General features: G+C 37.3%; 1 protein-coding gene across 1 annotated transcript in view; it reads left to right on the plus strand.

Annotated features, from left to right (window-relative positions):
- Nucleotides 1-18,517, plus strand: part of LOC109912156 (DENN domain-containing protein 1B-like) — a gene marked incomplete at both ends in the record, with an annotated part of 32,517 nt that extends 14,000 nt beyond the window's left edge. The window contains 6 exons of the mRNA XM_048592227.1: nucleotides 4,590-4,691; nucleotides 12,142-12,232; nucleotides 13,079-13,119; nucleotides 15,240-15,308; nucleotides 17,746-17,802; nucleotides 18,404-18,517. Coding sequence (XP_048448184.1) covers nucleotides 4,590-4,691; nucleotides 12,142-12,232; nucleotides 13,079-13,119; nucleotides 15,240-15,308; nucleotides 17,746-17,802; nucleotides 18,404-18,517 — 474 coding nt within the window. The remainder of the gene's footprint in view (nucleotides 1-4,589; nucleotides 4,692-12,141; nucleotides 12,233-13,078; nucleotides 13,120-15,239; nucleotides 15,309-17,745; nucleotides 17,803-18,403) is intronic.
- Between the last annotated feature and the right edge of the window lie 251 nt (nucleotides 18,518-18,768).

The raw sequence follows: 18,768 nt of genomic DNA on the forward strand, positions 1-18,768 counted from the left end.
TACCAATATGTCAGTTTAGCAGCAGTAATAGAGCTGCATAAACTCATTGGTAGTCTACTGCATCAGTCACCTCATCACCATTAACATTGTGAATTGAGGACTTCCTTGGTCTCTGTCAGCTCCTTATTCTGTGTACCCATGTGCAGGATCGTTGAAGGCATTAAAGACAATGGTAGGACTGTCCTATAAAGAGAGATTGAGCCCATTGGGCATGTACTCATTAGAGTTTTGAACAATAAGAGTTAATGTGACTAAAACTTATAGAATACTAAAGGGATATACAGATGAATGCAAATATAGAGTTTCCCATGATTGTAGACCGGATGGTACTTAGCATCAGCATTAATTATTTTCACTCAGAGGTTTGTGAATCTTAGGAATTCTCTGCATCATTGATCTGTGGAAGTTCGATCATTGATTATGTTTGAACTGGAGATTGACAGATATCAAAATTCCAATTGTAAAAGGGTATGGGATAACGTGGAGAAACAGGCATTGAAATAGATGATCAGCCATGATCATATTGAATGGTGGGGCAGGCTTAATGGACTGAATGGCCTACCTCTGCTCCTATGTTCCTCTGGTTTTATTGCAGCTTTGCACTGCACAAGCTACCTCTTTAAACATGGCATCAGAAGAATTGCCATGATCTAATGCCCTGATTTAGTATTGAGTACTAAATTGCAACTTGTTTAATTTATCCCACTGAAATAAAATGGACACATACTTGTAATCCTGGACCACAGCAACTACAAAAGATAATTCTGTGCTTTGGGGATTTAGCGGTATCTGATAAGATGGATTTAAAAATTTCTGTCTGATTTGTAACTGTCAATTTTTTTGATAGACCAGAGGGAGATCCGGAGCAGTGGTTAGAATTGTTCTTAATGTGGATTTCTCTGTGTTTTCATGAAGTACTATGAACATTAAAGGTGGATTTTTGTGTTGTTCTGCAAGGACTCATAGTATTTGTCCTTTGTGTACAGCAAGCTATCAAAACTGTACTCTAGAGAGTCCTTGCAGATTCCATTCCATTAGCATGGTCTTGACTACCTGACAGAAATATGAGCTTTTGTAATGATTTATTATAAAGTGCCATGAATAAACATTACAATTAAAAGAATTCTTTATAATCCTATTTTTATGCATTTTACCTTGTATGCTGTTTAAATTTGCATTTCAAGGACATTAAAAGGTATGTATATTATCTAAATAGTTGTTTCATGTTAGAGGGTATTTGATGTATGAGGGTGTCCATTTCATTTAGCTGAGCTTCAGGTTATTTACAGATGATCATTTTACAACATACAAATTAAAATCTTCCTGGTTTAGTTTATTTCTCCTTTGTATTATTTATTGAATATTCAGTATTTTATTGTTGTACAAAAAGTCATAATTGGCAGCAGCTCTTTCAAAATATATAACTAGACCATTAGATTGCTTCAATTTTCCAGTCAAGACTCAATTGTTTGTTAATAAATCCATGCGAATGTAGCTAACAGTGTTCATCAATATTAATGCTTTGTAATAAGATACCAAACTTTTGCTACTTTTCCTCAGAAAGTGGTACATTGCCTAATGCAAGTAGAATATATTTCCAGAATATGAAGCTTGTGTCTGATGTCCCATATAGGCTTTTTTTTCATTTACAAAATAAATTGTTTTGTTAATATATTTGGTGAAACTGTCATGTTCACACTGATCATTTAAAGAGTTTACAGCATCTTTGTGATATCTGTACTCCCTAGTAACTTGTAAAATGGTGGTAATAATTCTGTTTGATACAATTCCTTACCAAATGCATTAAAATTAGTTTTGTGTTCTCGCTGGTCTCATGATAAACAAATTTTGTTCGTCCAATTTTATTTGTCCTTCAAGTTTGCAGCAGTCGTGTGTTCAGTTAATTGAAGGGAAAGATGTAATGATAGTGAACATAGAACATAGAACAGTACAGCACAGTACAGGCCCTTCAGCCCACGATGATGTGCTGAACTTTTACCCTAATCTTAAGGTCTCTCTAACCTCCACCCCTACTTTATACTATCATCCATATGCCTATCTCATAACCGCTTAAATGCCCCTAATGAGGCCGACTCCACTACCCAATCCGGCGACACATTCCACGCCCCGACCACTCTCTGAGTAAAGAACCTACCTCTGACGTCTCCCCTATATCTACCTCCACTCACTTTAAAACTATGCCCCCTCGTAATAGCTATCTCCACCCTAGGAAAAAGTCTCTGGCTGTCCACTCTATCTATACCTCTGAACATTTTGTACACCTCTATCAAGTCACCTCTCATCCTTTGTCGTTCTAAAGAGAAAAGTCCTAGCTCTCTCAACCTTCCCTCCAGGCAACATCCTGGTAAATCTCCTCTGCACCTTTTCCAACGCTTCCAGATCTTTCCTGTAAATGAGGTGACCAGAACTGGACACAATACTCCAGATGTGGCCGAACCAGGCTTTTGTATAGCTGGAGCATAACTTCATGGCCCTTGAACTCAATCCCTCTATTAATGAAAGCTAACACACCATACGCCTTCTTAACAACTCTATCCACCTGGTTGGCAGCTTTCAGGGAACTGTGGACATGAACCCCAAGATCCCTCTGCTCCTCCACACTGCCAAGAATCTTTCCGTTAATCCTGTATTCTGCTTTCAAGTTTTTCCTTCCAACATGAATCACCTCACACTTTTCAGGGTTAAACTCCATCTGCCACTTCTCAGCCCAGCTCTGCATCCTATCAATGTCCCTTTGTAACCTAACGCGACTCACCTTCGTATCGTCCGCGAACTTACTAATCCACCCTTCCACTCCTTCATCCAAATCATGAACAAAACTAAATTCAAAGGACACTATTTTGTATAAGTCAAAGATTAATGGCTCCACTAGGTGTCAATTGAAGTACTATTTTCTTGTATGCTAGCATTGCAGAAACAAAGACAATAGTCATATTTTGTGTATGTTCTTGACATAATCCACCATCATTGCAGTCTATAAGAGCAGCAATTTACATTGGTTGGCAATTTGCTACAGATCTTGTTTTTAAGTCCAGATTCCTTTTTAAGCTGGAGTGGGATAGAGAAAGGAGGAGAGGGAGAGTAGCCAGCATCTTAGGCAATTCCTCGAAGTAAGGTCCTGCATGCTATACTGGCAAGATTTTTTTTTAAACTAGATCATCCAAGGGAGTTTGCAGATTGTGCAAGAATCCAGTGGAGGACCCTCTTCACTTTATTTCACCTAGTTCATTTGGTCATGCATTCTGGCATGATCGTCTTCAAATTTAGCAGGCAGAAAGTTAATGGTTTATAACAGACATATAAATGTTATTGTAGCTAACGTTGTTCATCAATATTATCAATAGGGTTTATGCATTAGGACAGACAAATAATCTTGTAAATGGAATGCAAAGCTAACAATTGCTGTGACACTAAATTTTGCTGTAGTTAGTAAGCTGCTGATGGAGTACAAGTTACTCGTCTAGAACATATGGCATATCTCTGATATATACAGTAGGCTTCTGTGGTATTAGTATTTTCTTCACTCGCCACAGATGTGCTCTGGTCTTTTGCCCGCCAAGTACTTTGGATGTTCTGTCTATTTTGCATCAACAGACTGAAAAGTGCTTCACAGGAAAATGGCCTGAACCAAGTAACTTGAAATATTAACTGTTAAAATGATCGGTTGTGAAAATATACATTGAAACCAATGCCATAAAATCTTAGGCACCCCATTCTGATTCAGCAACAATTGTATCCAAATACACTTCGAATGAAGCAACACAAGAACAGGGAATTATATCCAATACATATTAGCCTAGTTGCTATTGCCAAGAAACTAGACCATGCTTTAAGATGAGATTCTGTGCCTGTATGCACCAATAAATATAGTTGTTGACAAAGTTTTTTCTTTCTAATGGAGTCGTTGTCAAGCATTTTATATTTGTTCACTTTTTGGGAGATACCAAGTTGGTATCAAAGAGAGGATCATCAATCCTAAACTGTATGGAGGAAATGTATCCCTAGTATGTGCTAAAATGGTTGATGTCTTTGGAACAGCAATGTGGCAGTGGAACATTCTTCAAGCACGATGATTATGGTGAAGTAGATCAGGCAGAGTTAAAATACCAGTTAATAACGCACTTTGTGTGCTTAATGCTGAGAGAGGATCGAGTCAGGCATAGGATGTGAGCTCCACCTGTCAGCCAAGCACTAGTTTGTGTCAGGAATCGGGCATAAATCAAGTCTGCCTGAGTGAGGTAGCATTGAGCAAAAGCTTCAAGTGAGACTATACCCTGGCGAGGCAATGAACAACTTGATTGGGGTGGGGACACAATGGAAAACATGGGGTGTGCTGGGCAAGAGTCAACAGATGGATAGAATTTTAACAAAAAGACTTTGTCCTTTGTGTTTAACAAATTAAAATAAAAACCAACTCTTGTAGTCTATTCCAGTTCTAACATGCACTCCTGCTTCAATTCTTCAATGCTGTTCAATGTAATAAATACATTAGAAAACTAATGATTAGGAGAAAAAATGTACTTGGGTAGTGTTCTGTCTTTAATCTGGTAAATATTGTTTAATTTCAGGGAGAGCCAGTCACATTTTGCGAGGAGAGCTACGTTGCACATCGGTCCAGCACTATGAAACAGTTTCTTCAAAATGCAGTACAACTTCAGCTCTTCAAACAGGTGAAAAGTTTGTATACATGTAAAAATGTTGTGGATATGTCGCTGGGAAAGATTTATTTTTCAATATTTTGTACTAATATGTTTCTGTATATACATAAACATAATATGGATATGTCTCAAACTAGAATATTGAATACTTATTTGCAAGGATCAGTCCAGAATTGAGAGGTTGTAATGGTTAGGAAATACTGGCTGAGATTTTCCCTGAAATAAGCAGAGGCTGAGTGGTAGCCTGGAAGAGGGTTTTATGAAGGGGTTTGATATTGTAGTGTGCGAATGATACTTGTATTGGTGGAAGAATCCAAAGCAGGTGATCTAAAGTACAAGACCTGTTATAATAGAGACTTTAGGCAACTGGTTAGGATGTAGAATTTGCAACCACATGAACAGTTGAGGGACCAATGTAAATGCATTTAACGGGAAACAAGATAAAGGTACAAGGGGAAAATGCTAATAGGATGGGTTCAGAGGAATTCTGAAGAAGGTCCCTGGACCCGAAACATTGGCTTTGCTTTCTCTCCACAGATGCTGCCAGACCTGCTGAGTTTCTCCAGCAAGTTCTATTTTTGTTGGAGGCTAAGAGGAGGTTTCTGGTAAGCATAAGTGGCCCTTCTCGGGTGGGGAAGTGGACATCCATAAGTAGACATCACTGTGGCGTCAGTGTCTGTGACCTTGTAGGTTTGTAGATGGAAATAGTTTGGAATGTGGAAGGTGGAATGTGATGTTTGGCTCGCTGATGCATATCAAGAGCTGAACTTTCAGGCAAGCTTGAGTTCGGAGGCTAGAAGACCCACAAGTTGGCAATCCCAACCTTTGCTTCAGACTGGCACCATGAAGACAACCCCAAGCTGTTTTTCGAGGTTGAGTCAGGTAATGGACTACTACCAGCCAATGTAGATCAATTTAATGTTAGGAAGGGATCTGTGTTAGGGCTCTATTTCTAGGCTGACTGGGAGTTAGGCAGTAGACTTGAGCTCAGAACATGTCCAGGCCATAGGTGTGGCCAATGACCATCCCATTGAAAGGCTGCTATCTAAGTCACAACCAGGCAATTAAAAATAAGAATGGCCTAAGAAACGCATTTAATTGGCCATTCTTTCACCACCTTGGTGGGAGTGTCTGGGAAACACCCTACAGGTTAGGATCCTGAATTGGCCCCCGTCTTTGGGTCCCGCCTACAAATGAAAACCCTGATGCCTGTCAACATTGAGGGATGTAAGAGGATATGAGCAATTAGGTAAGTGGAAGTGACAGCATGCATTGTGCAATGATGGTTTACAACTTCTCAAACAATCTTTGTAAACGTTAAATTTGATGCAGTGGGTTCCTTTAAATTGTGTCCCTCCATCTGCTCCACTCAATGATTTTGTGACTCCCACTTGACTAAATGACTTTTGTGAAAATTGTAAGTGTATTCAGAATTGAAACAGCAACTTAAACTACAGCTGAAAAGCCAGTATTTCTCTCACATACACACTTTCTTAAAAAAAAATGCTCCATTCAATTTCTGATTTAGCATAATTGAATGATGTAGCATAGAAGGAAATACTTGGCTTACACAGTGTCACATCTGTCACAGAACCATCTAATTCATCCCGTTCCCTCATTCTTCCAGTAGCCTTGTAAATTTTCCCCTTCTGGTATTTCCAATTTCCTTCTGCAAGTGACTATTGAATCTGTTTGCAACATCCTTTCAGTGCATTCCCAGAACTTCCTCTGTAAGGAAGGAACATTGTTTCCTCATGTCAATTCTGATTCTTTTGAGCGTGACTTTAGATCTGTGTCTTCTGCCACTCAAAGCAATTTCAGTATATTTTTTGCACCAAAATCAGTCGTAATTTCTTACACAGCTGCCCTATTAACTACCTCCTTCGAAAAAAAACAACCCAAATATCTCTCTTGTAAAAGCAAAATACTGTGGATGGTGAAGATCTGAAATAAAAAACTCAGCAGATCTGGCAGCATGTGCGGAGAGAGAAAAACAGTTAATGTTTTGAGTGTTTATGATCCGAAGAAGAGCCATATTAGACTTGAAACACAAATTCATTCTCTCTCCACAGATGCTTCCAGACCTGCTGATTTCATCCAGCACTTTCTGATTGTATTCCAAACTTCTCCCACTTAGCTAAAGTACCTTATATATAGTATCTTTTCCAGTAACACTCTCTGTGATATCTTGAACTTTTCATCTTTTTGGTGTTCAGAATTAAACAATATTCCAGCTGAAATCTAATCAATATTTATAAAGGTTTGGCATGTCACAACCCCAGGCTGTAATCACAATAGTCATATCAAATTTGAGTTCCAACATTTTATTTTAAAAGAGGGGATTGATACAACCAAAGTGACCATGAATGTAAATGCACCAGCGGTCTGCAGAGAAAGAGAAAGGAAGAGATCCCCAGAATATCAAACCTAATGAGGTGACAAGGAAACATTGAAGGCATGGACTCAAATGGGGAGCAAGGCAGTACATATTGAGCTGTAAGGGTTATCTCCTCAGACTGTGAACTCGAACAGGAGAAAAGGCAGCAGTCTGGGAAAGAGACATGTTTTGTGCCTTCTCCTTTCAAAGATGCGCAGGATCAGAGGTTGAAAGCCAGCTCAATCCTGGTCTGTGTGTGCTAGTGGAAGACGGTGTGCTCGTAAGCTGAGTGTTTGTGTGTGCCAGTGGGACTAGGCACTTACTTGTTATAGCTAGCGTTCGAGCACTAGTGTTTTGTGAAAGTCCCAATGAAAGAACCAGTAAGGTAAACCAGTGTTGCAGGTCAAAGACTCCCCCTGACCGCTAGAAGCCAGCAAGCCAACCAAAGCAAAACTGAACCCAAGGATTTCAAGATTAACCAAGTCAAGAATCTCAAAATCAACTACTCAGCTATCACCATTCCACTGTTCATGACTGACCTATGGTGATTCTTACACATACCTTCTAATTATTATCAATTTTGGACTCATTTCCCCTGTCTACTGTGTTTTTGCTGTTGTGTTGTGTTAATGGCACGGATTTTCCAATATCCAGCTGAATGTTTCTGGGATGTGTCTGGGAATTGTTTGTCAGGACACAGTGGAAACCTGATGTAGCAGACTTTGAGGGAATAGTCCTTTTATGCAAAAAAATAGACATTGGGAGGAAATCATTTTGTTACTTAGCTATACTGATACATCCCAAAAATTGTGCATGTAGCATGTGCATGGTTTGCTGGAATAGGTGCAAATGCAGGTTTTGAGAGGGATACAAACAGTTGAGAGAGAGATTCATAGATTAGGCAAGGGGGAAATAAGTTTCTAAATGGATGATAATATCAGACAATATGAAATTGTTCATTTTGGAAGTGACAACAAAAGAACAGAGTATTATTTAAATGGAGAAAAACTGCAGAAAGCTGCAACACAAAGGAACTTGGGGGTACTTGTGCACAAAGCGCGTAAAGCTAACGCACAGGTGCAGCAGACAATCAGGAAGGCTGATGGAGTGTTGGCCTTTATTTCAAGGGGGTTGGACTATAAGAGTAGGGAAGTCCAATTGCAATTGTACAATGTGCTGGTGAGACCACATCATGAGAACTGTGAGCAGTTTTGGTACCTGTATTTAAAAATGCATTATTCCATTTGAGGCAGTTCAGACAAGATTCATGGGAATGATCCCAATAAGGAGGGATTGTAGTGTGAACAAAGGCTAAACAGGTTGAGACCCTACTCACTGGAGCTTAGAAGAATGAGAGGTGATCTCATTGAAACATGTAGAATTCCTAAGGGGCTTGACAGGGTAAATGCTGAGAGCATATTTTCCCTCATGGAAGAGTCTAGAACCAGAGGGCATAATCTCAGTATAAAGGGGCACCAATTTAACAGCGAGGTGGTGAGGAATTTCTTCTGTCAGAGATTTGAATTTTGCCACAGAGAGCTATGGGGGCAGAGTCCTTATATATATTTAAAGCTGCGATGCATATTTAGGTTCTTGATCAGTAGTGAAATCAGGGATTATGCAGAGAGGGCAGGAAAGTTGATGTAAGGAGTGTCAGAACAGCCATAGTCTTATTGAATTGGTGGAACAACCTTGAGGGGCCAAATAGCCTTCTCCTGTTTCTATTTCTGATGGTCGTGCATCTTCAGTTGCCTAAGTGACCAATCTGGACAACAAAATGTGGACAGATGTAAAAGCCTTCAAGTTTAAAATAAAAGCAAGCTAAAGACATTAGTATTGTTAGTCACAAGTTTCCTGCAATTTGCCTCTATAATAGCATCAAGTATGTTCCTGCAGTGTACAGGCCAGATTACTAAATCTGCCTTATTCCTGTACTTCTGAGTTATATTTTAAAAAGCTGGACCTCTGTTCATGAGCTTGCACTTAATCGCATTTTGGGGTGCCCAGCCATTCAGTTAACTTTTAAAGATCCTTTCTTGCATTGGTGGTTAGTTTTTCCACTTGATAACAAGGGCATAGTCTGGGAAACGTTGCTGCAATTCTGATTCCCTGCACATTTTTCTGAAGAAGCTTGTGATAAAACAAAATTATCCTAATTTCTGAGGATAATATGCACCTGTGTTTCTGAAATACTTTTTCTACAATTATTTGACCATTGATTTGCACGTTCTTGTAGCAGACTGATTGAGCTCAGTAGTTTGTGAAGAATGATAATGAATCAAGTGCTATCTTATGACAGGAGAATTTCTTGAGTTTCTGGCATGATAGCAACCTGAACTTCAAAGACATTTCTGCTCTGTAGTAGCTCAGTTGTTTTTTTATCTCATTTTCGTTAACATGAAATCCAGTAAATAATACTGATCTGACCATGAACCAAGGCCTTGGATCTTGGAAAAAGGCCCATTCAGAACAAATAGGACTTTGTCCAATTACGACTCAGATCATCTGCCTGGTTTCTATCATATGTACCCTATGTGCTATTGCCATTGTTTTAATTTATAGGAATTTAGCTAGTTCCGTATCAACAACTGAATTGTAGCCTTCAGATTACCACTGACTGCATAATTTATAATCATGGCAGGCCAGTAAACATCCTGCTTCAATTTGACCCTTCCATGTAATTCAGAGAATGTACCTACTTCACTTTAATTTCTTGTAATATGATAAAAAAAATTCCCCATTCTATCAATTGTGCGAATAGCTGTCTTCTGCAAACAAGTAACTCCATAGTTGAATCCTTTTTTTCCAACTGTGAGATTCAAACTGAAAAACAAAATGCACAAGTTGATTCATTTTGTAGATAACTGCAGTGTACACTTTATTTGTAAGATTATGTCCTTTATTCTTTGTGCTTAAACATGGCTAGCTTTGGATAACTACTGTGGAATCTAGTTCTGTTTTTGTAATAATTCACTCATTGCTTCCAATGTTGAATATTTCTGTATATTTTTCTTACCAGTAGTTCCAGTTTAATATTTCTGGCATCAAAAATTATTCCATCAGAAATGATGCTTTTATGTTTAATGTTTCATACAGACCATTTGTGTACTGAAGCAGTTCAATTATTTACAAAACAAAATCTGAAAAAAGTTGATGAACAAATTAACTATCTAATTGCTAGTTAGCATTCTCCAGATCGTGGAATTCAAATGACTGAATAATTTATTTCTGTTAAAAATAGTACCAATCATGCTTTTTTTAGACTATATCATATTTTTAATTAAGTCATAATAATTGGAAATCTTAGATTGAATATTGAAGACATAAACAACTGATGCACATACATCAGTACCTTGATACCATTTCAGAAGTAAGTTTAGACTTTTCTTCAAATGCCGTGCTAACACACTTCATAAGTTTTCTAATAAAAATATGTATTTGCAGAGTACAGTAAGAGTGTTAGCTGTTTAATTGTTAAACATGGATGCATGAATAATTGGTAATTTTATAATGTTGGCTAACTACTTTGGTTCGTCAGTGTTTTGGTTGCTTTTTTGATTGTTAATAAAACCAATGATGTGTAATTTGAATTTAAATAATGCAAGGCTGATACGTTTTGTGGTTGATCTGCCAAGAAATTGAGATGGGTCAAAAACCTGAAAAGTTATTATTTGATTATTTGGACCAGAGTTCTCTTTTCAAAAGACATATTGGGGAGTTGTAAGGAGGAAGTAGCTGCAAAGATATTCTGCAAGTAGAAGTTAGCTTTAAAAATTTGACCTAATAACCAGTCAAGAGAAATTTCACATTGACATTCTTGAAATCAGTAATAATGCTTTGTATTTTCTGTGAGTTATCTGCTGTTGGCGACACACTCAAGCTTTGAGTTAGAAAGCATTGTGGGTTCAAGCACCCCTCTAAGAATTAAGCACAAAAGTGAAAGCTGACACTCTTGTGCAGTATTAAGCGCCTGTTATACAGTCAGAAGTGTCTCCTGTCAGATGGGATATTAAATTGGGACTTTGTCTGCACCTCAAGTGGATGTAAAGGATCCCATACGAATATTTTGAAGAAAGGCAGCAAAATTGCCCTCTATGTTCTTGCCAATATTTATGCTAGAATCAATATCAAAAAAACAAATTGATGGCTCGTCATCTCGTGTCTGTTTTTTGGGATCTTGCTGTGCACAAATTCGTTGCCATCAAAAGTGCTTCAGTTGTTGTAAAATGCTTTGGAACATCCTGTGATCCCAAAAGATGCTATATAAATGCAAGATTTCCTTTCAGTTTTTAATTTACATGAAGTTAATAGCTTTTTTTGAGAAGAAAGAATGCTGTTCTAATGCCCTGGATTTGAAGGTCAAGCTGCCTTGTGTCCTGAAGCCACAAAAAGTACTTTTCATTGAGATTCATGATGGTTCTCCAAGGCAGTGAGACATGAAGAAGGGTCACTGGACTCAAAACGTTAGCTCTGTTTTCTCTTCACAGATGCTGCCAGACCTGCTGAGTTTCTCCAGCAATTTCCGTTCTTGTTTATTTAGAATTTAAAGAGCTGTGTAAGATTTGGCTTGTTTCATGGAAGTGATCATTGTTTCCTTTTGTGCAAGCTTAGGCAGTAACTTTTCGTCTTTTAGCTTTAGGTGATAGAATTGCACAACCAGTCATGATGAAGTTCATTGTCATTGCCCTGAAATGTTAACACTGTTTCTCTCTCCAGAGATACTGCCAGAGTTGCTGAATGTTTCTGGCATTTTCTGTTTTAGTTCAGATTTTGTAACATCTGCAGTATTTTGCTTTTGTATTAATGTGCAGTCAAGTTGTCTGCTTCTGAAATTCATGCATGCACATGTAAAATCAATGGTTTTAAACCATTGTCTGCTTTATCCCCATTCATCAAAGGCTAATGCATCCAACTGTGGTGCCCGTACTGCTAAAGGATATCAGCTAACCACCTATAGATTTGCAAATGATCCTGCAACTGCCCTCATCATACATTTTTGAGTTAGAGTAAACCAAAATGGATGTCACAACCATAGATTTTACCTATCCTGTTCACTGAATTGTACTACCTTTACCTTTTTGCTAGTTTATCGATGGGAGGTTGGAAAAGTTAAATGCAGGGAAAGGATTTTCTGATGTTTTCGAAGATGAGATAACCGCGGGAGGCTATAGTGGAGGTAAGGCATGACCTTGCATTGAAATGTATCTTTTTTTTTGCTAATAATCTCCTTTAGTCTTTGCCCTTCAGGTAGGAACCTTTCACATATCATGATTCTACTATCCTCTACCTGGTCCTTAGTTTGGGATAATGTCTGGACTTTACATTGATCAATTTTCCACTAACCAGATCTTAATTTTGAACTATATTTTGCTAATTACTTGGGATGCATTGACCTAAGAAGTCAATCCTGAATTCCAAGTTCTGTTGCTTTTATCTAAAGAATTGAGTTTTTTTTTTACTGTGTGTGTGAGCTAGAGCCTAATTATGGAAAGACTTGTACATTGTATAATATGTCCATATAAAATATTTATTTTGGAGAAGGGGAATAAATTTTGGTCTTCGTCCATAAGCAAAAACTCCTTAATGGGCATTTTTCTTTTACTTATTATGGGTGTGGGGATGTCAAAGAGAATGCCAAAATTCTATTGGAATGTTGAATATCCATGCAGGAAGAGATCAGGAGCAGGAGAAAGCCTGAAAGAGAAGATCTCCATAAAGAGCAAAGCTTTTTGTCCACTTGGGATAATTGACTTTGACTAGTGGAAAACAATTTGTAGAATAATTGAGTAGTGAGTCTTAATGCATAATTAATTGACTGCAGAATATGGAAAAGTAAACTTGCTTTCAAGCTCAAATTACATTAGATATTTTTATGCACAGTTCCCTGTAAAGGTTGTATGCACAATTTGAAATATATTTAAAGACTATCTTCGCTCTTCTACTTCACCACATGAAATGTTACTTGAATATTTTTACTTCTAACAAAAGGAGTAACTGTCAAACTTTTATTAATTGTGTACAGGAAATTCAAAATCTTACCAGCAATGGATGCACACAGTCAAGGTGAGTCAATATGCCTATCGATGCATATCAGCAGAGCATATGCTCATTTCTAGTTGTATCCACTATAGATTGACAGCGCTGAATAGCGATGCTTACCCAGAGCTGTGATTGTGATTAACTGAAGAATACTTCTGCAGCAATAATCTTCAAAATGCTTCTTGAGGATTTGGCCTAATTGTTCACAATTTTTATTTTAATCTTTGGGCTCTAAACCATCTGAGGCTTGATAGAGTGAACTTCTATCCTATGTAAAGCTCTCCTGGTGATTTGATTGATATACAAATTAACATCGATTCATCTCATAGAAAAGGAAATGTAGTTTAACAGAAGCTAACGGTAAATTTGCAAACTCTGGAAGAATCCATAAGTATTGCTGAAAAGAAAGGTGACTAAGTGATAAGAGCACAAGTTAGTATTCTGAAATAAGGACATGATTTGGAGAGTAGCCAGCTCTTTGTGTTGTGTAGCACAATGTATTATTTCACATGCTATCAGCAGATTAACCTGCAACATGAGCAGTTATAAATGGAAACCCTCAATAAGGATGAGATGTTGTATTTATTGAGTTGTGTTCTGCTGAGTACATCAGAGGACTTTCTTGACATTGAAACTCAAAGTCTGGTGCATACGTTATGAATTCAGGATGTAATTTCTGTGGATAATATTCTCCAAAATTAGTGAAATGAAGGAGAGCTGAGATCTCAACCACGAGAACGGTGATGTCAACGAACATTTCTTGTATGAAATTGCAATTAGTATTTCCATGCATAAGATATTGTAATTACCTAGAACTTTAAAAATTCATTAAGTTTGTAAGAAATAGGGACAGAATTAGGCCATTCGGCCCACCGAGTCTGCTCTGCCATTTGATCATTCTCTTCACCCTCATTTTCCTGCTTTCCCCATAACCCTTCAACCCATTACCAATTAAAAATCTAATTCCTCCTTAAATTCATTCACTATCTCAGCAACAGAGGGAACTTGAGAACCAACAGATGTAATTTTAAATATCCACAAGATAAAATGAGTGCATTGAAAATTTGCGTCCTGTAAATGGAAGTCAGAATTTTTAGCCTGCGCAGGCATGTCAAAGCATTAGCAGGCCTTGCCTCTGTTTGTATGTGATATTGCTTTGATGTATACATATACATTAAACTTGATCATTTACCATTTACAGCCCACACTAAATGAATTTGACTGAGGATAAGCCTGGTATTTACAGCCAAATACTGCAGATGCTGGAAGTCTGAAACAAGCACAGAGAATGCTGGAGAAACTCAGCAGGTCTGGTCACATCTGTGGAGAGAGAAACAAGGTCAGCATTTCGAATCCAGTTTGACCTTTCTTCAGAACTTACAAGTCGCACTGGACTCAAAATGGTCACTGTTTCTTTCTCCACAGATGCTGCCAGACCTGCTGAGTTTCTCTGGCATTGTCTGTGATAAGTCTGGTAGGTTGGCTGGATCCAATTAGCAACCTAATATTTACCAACATTAGCGTAGAAAGGCTTGAATCATTGGCTTTCTAAGGAGGTTAAAATGATTTAAAGAACCAGCAAAATAATCGATCAAATTCAAAGAAACAAAACAAAAACTTAGATTCTCACAGAACAAGGTGAGAACATCTGAAGAAATTAGGGAAGATCAACTTCCATTTGAACAGAAACACATAGCTGGAGAACCTCAGCAGGCCTGGCCACATCCTTGGAGAGCAAACAGAGTTAACGTTTCGAATCCAGTGATCCTTCTGAATGTAAGGGTCACTAGACTCAAAACATCAACTCTGCTTTTTCTCCACAAATGCTGCCAGACCTGCTGAGCTTCTCTAATAATTTCTCTTTTTGTTTCAGATTTCCAGTATCCACAGTTCTTTGCTTTATTTTCCCATTTGAGCAGTGTTCTTTATTTTCCCAGACTATCCCAAAGTGTGTCATAGTCAATTAATGAGACTTAGAAGAGTGTTTGTATTTGTAAGCACATCCAGGCCACATAGCTCCATTGTAATAGAAGGCATAGGTACATGGGCAAAATTAAGTTTAATGATTGCCTAAGTACCAAACTAACCTTTGTGATACCAGGCATTAACTAAGACTCTTAAGTCACATTTTCTTTCCTTTCCAGAAAGGTGGAGCTTTGATAAATACCGTGATGACGAAAGCAAATCCTGCCATGAAAACCGCGTACAAATTTGTAAGTCCCTAAACTGTGGGTGCCAACTGGTACAATGAGGTGTTGCAGTATTGTAGATAGACTGAGAATGCAAACAGCCTATTCAATAAGTAGGACAGTTGAATGTTTTGCTTAAGGTTAGGTTTATATTTGATGGTATATCAGGTTTAATAATAAACTCAGTTCCTTATATTTAAATGAGAGGACAATCTGTGATCTTGTTGGTTGTAAATCTTAGTCTCAACTGATGTTGAAATCTCTGAAGATTAAGGCTCCAACCAAACCTTTACCATAGTGCTATGTACATATATTTCTATGCGTGGAATCGGGAACACCTTTATTTTTGGTGCGATGAGAGAAGAAAACTGTGGGAATTGTTGACCATAATCTCTCTTTGTGGCTCTGAGAAAGACAGAATATTTTGAAAAATAATTGCTTCCATATTGCCTCCAATCATCCATTTGAAATTTAAAACTCCTCCTTTGACAATTTACAACAATCATGATTCACAAAGTGAAATTATTTTCACATTTCACATTTCCTCAGAACCCACCTGTGTAATTTTGCATAGTAATCTTACTAAATCTTCCATCAGTAATCAAGCAACATTTTAGAACATATTTGATTATTTATTCCCTCATATTAAAAGATAATTGTCAATACATTTAAGAGTGGTAATCTGGTACAATTTTGTAATTACAATAGGAAATTGGTTTATTAGCATATTAAAGCATTTTGATTGATTATGTCTCATCCACCATTTGTGTAACCTGATCTTAACTGAAAGTTACCTTTTTAAAAAAAAATGCAGAACCATTTACTAATCACATTCATGTACGTTAGTCAGTTTCTTTGCCTTTAAACATAAAAATCAATTTAAATTCAAAAGCTAGTTATGTGTGCCCTTGTCTCCAAATAAATCTCAATTTGAAGAGCCTTCTTGAAGGGCCACAAGTAGAAGGCTGACACACTGATAAATTTGATCCAAGTAGAGGAAGCTTCCATCACAAAAGGTTGCAAGCACTCAGTTTATGCGGGACATGTTTACAACTGAACTTCCTCAGTCTTTTGCACTGGTTTGGCCAAATTGCCCCTTGAAAATCAACAGAGCCAAGCTGAAACATGATCTCAATTTGTTGCCAAGTGGTAACTGACGTGGTGACTGTAGCTGTCTTCAAGCATTAAGGGTGAAAAGTAATTCAAAACATCTTTTTTTTTCTGAAAATTGATAGAGAATGCAAACTGGGAACAGAAAAGGGCCTTTATTTTCAACGCTTCATCCATGTAATCATCACCATATCAATAGCATTGTTTCGCAAATATTTCAGCCATAGTTGAACAGATAAGTGTTCAGCCATCTATTGCCCCTCTCATAAATGATGCAGTAAGTGTTCATTGGCATTTGATAAAATGTTTCTGTAAACTCTGTGATACACACAAATCAGTTTAGACAATTTATTTTTCTGAGTTTATGTTGCTAGTTGTAAGATCAGATTTGTCATTAATATTTGGTGACATTGTACACTGTCCCAAAGGATCTGTGCAGCTGACTAGTTGTATGAGGAATGAGTTACCTGACTACTTCTCTATTTGGGTCAGGTGTGGACTGGAGGCCAGGTACATTCCACGTATAGATGAAATATGCATGAGTCATGCAGAACGGAATATCCTGCTGAATGATGTTGACTCAAGCCCTGGAGCAAATTGCTTTGCCTTCTCTCGTGGAGAAATGCACAGTGTGTTAGAGGCTGAAGAGTTATCACACCAAAATCTCTCACACTAAAGGAGAAACTTGTTCAAGACTGCTTCATCCGCACCTACCTGTCAGATTTCAACTTAACTTTGGATAATGCTGCTGTACCTTTATTGAAAATTTACTTCAAAGGCATATTCCACAATAGTTAGACTAGATTCTTGTTTCGTGAAATGCTGTTCGTTGTAAGATACTGAAAGAAGGAAACCATGCAATAGGCAGAAGGTTGCTCAATTAAGCTTTTCTTTCAAGAAATGTTTCTAAATTGGTGAATTGACACTATAAAACATTGAAAATCTAATACCTCAAAAAATTGATGATGAACGTAATTTTTCTCTGACATCTAAGAGTCACTTGTTGGCTTCTTTCATTGTTACACATCAAAGAAACAAAGGTGCTTTAGTGAAGGCAATCAAAACAGATGGGTAATAGCTGAAAGTTAAATATGTTTAATTTTAAATTTTCAATGCAAGAGTAAAGGTTTGGTTTTATGATTTAGTAAATGCATATGTATGGTAACTTGATAGTAATTTCCTATTTTATATCTTTTATGAATTGCTGCTGGCTTGGCCAAATGTCTTGAAATTATTATGAAGGATGCCATCCTTAATTCACAATGAAACAAACTGGTTCTGGTAGTTACCTTAAAGAAAACCTCTTACGGCTATTCAAATTTCATTTTGAGAAACCATTTTTTTCTTCAAGGCTAAGAACCAAGCTAAGATGGGGATCAAAGAAGTGAAGAGCATGTTAAAACAGAAGGTACATAACATTTCTGACTTCACTGACATTGTAGTCTTTGAAATATCTAAAATGGGATAGTTGCAAGAGACATTGTCTCTTAATGATTTGTGAAATTTGCTTCATTCTTTGTTCAATAACATACATTTTTCATAACTGACCCTCAGGCTATCTTGATCTGTCATTGTTTCATGCTGAGGTTGAATGAATTCTTTTTTTTTTTTTGTTTGCATATTTTATTACTTATTGATGTCCCAAATATTGCTTGGAACAAAATGTGTATTTTGATCAAATCAATTGTTTTGATATCACAGTTAAATGTCAAATTGGGATTGAAATCAATTTGACTTGCATGCAACATTTGTATGGAACTAGCAGCAGAATAAAACTGTAAAAACATCTGCTGGTGGCAACAAAAATCATTATTTCTTTCCTTTGTAGATCAAGTACAGATCTGATTTCATATCTCTAAACTGATATTCAAGTTTGTATTGAACAAACCTCTTTCTTACTGGGGGCTTGATGGAAGTACAGAAAATGGTTATTAGTCAACAAGTATTTGCCTGTTTCAAGTCATAGAATGAAGTTGAAATGCTGTTGAGGGATTTTACTATCTGTGCAGGAATCAACTGAAGATGAAGACTTGCATCATAACGAGTGTCTACCTCCAAACCTGCAAAGGCGATCAAACTCTGATCTTTTACAGAACCGGCTTCCGGCCACCAAACGTAAACGGGTAAGGAAAAGAATGGTATTGATTGTTCATTATTATTTATATTCACACCCCAGCAACACCAGTTGTCCGTACTTTGTTTTTAATCTGTTTAGTTTTGTAAACCTTTGCTAATTATTTCTTTTGAAATTAGTTATCACTAATTGTCATGAATGTTGCAATATTGGCAGTACCATTCATTTCATAAAATTTATCTCACAAATGAGCATGCAACTGACATTCAATCTCATAAATAATGTATAATGCAAGAAAAA

Source organism: Rhincodon typus, unplaced genomic scaffold (assembly GCF_021869965.1).
Source record: "Rhincodon typus isolate 14 unplaced genomic scaffold, sRhiTyp1.1 hic_rhity00000845, whole genome shotgun sequence".
Lineage (NCBI taxonomy): Eukaryota > Metazoa > Chordata > Chondrichthyes > Orectolobiformes > Rhincodontidae > Rhincodon > Rhincodon typus.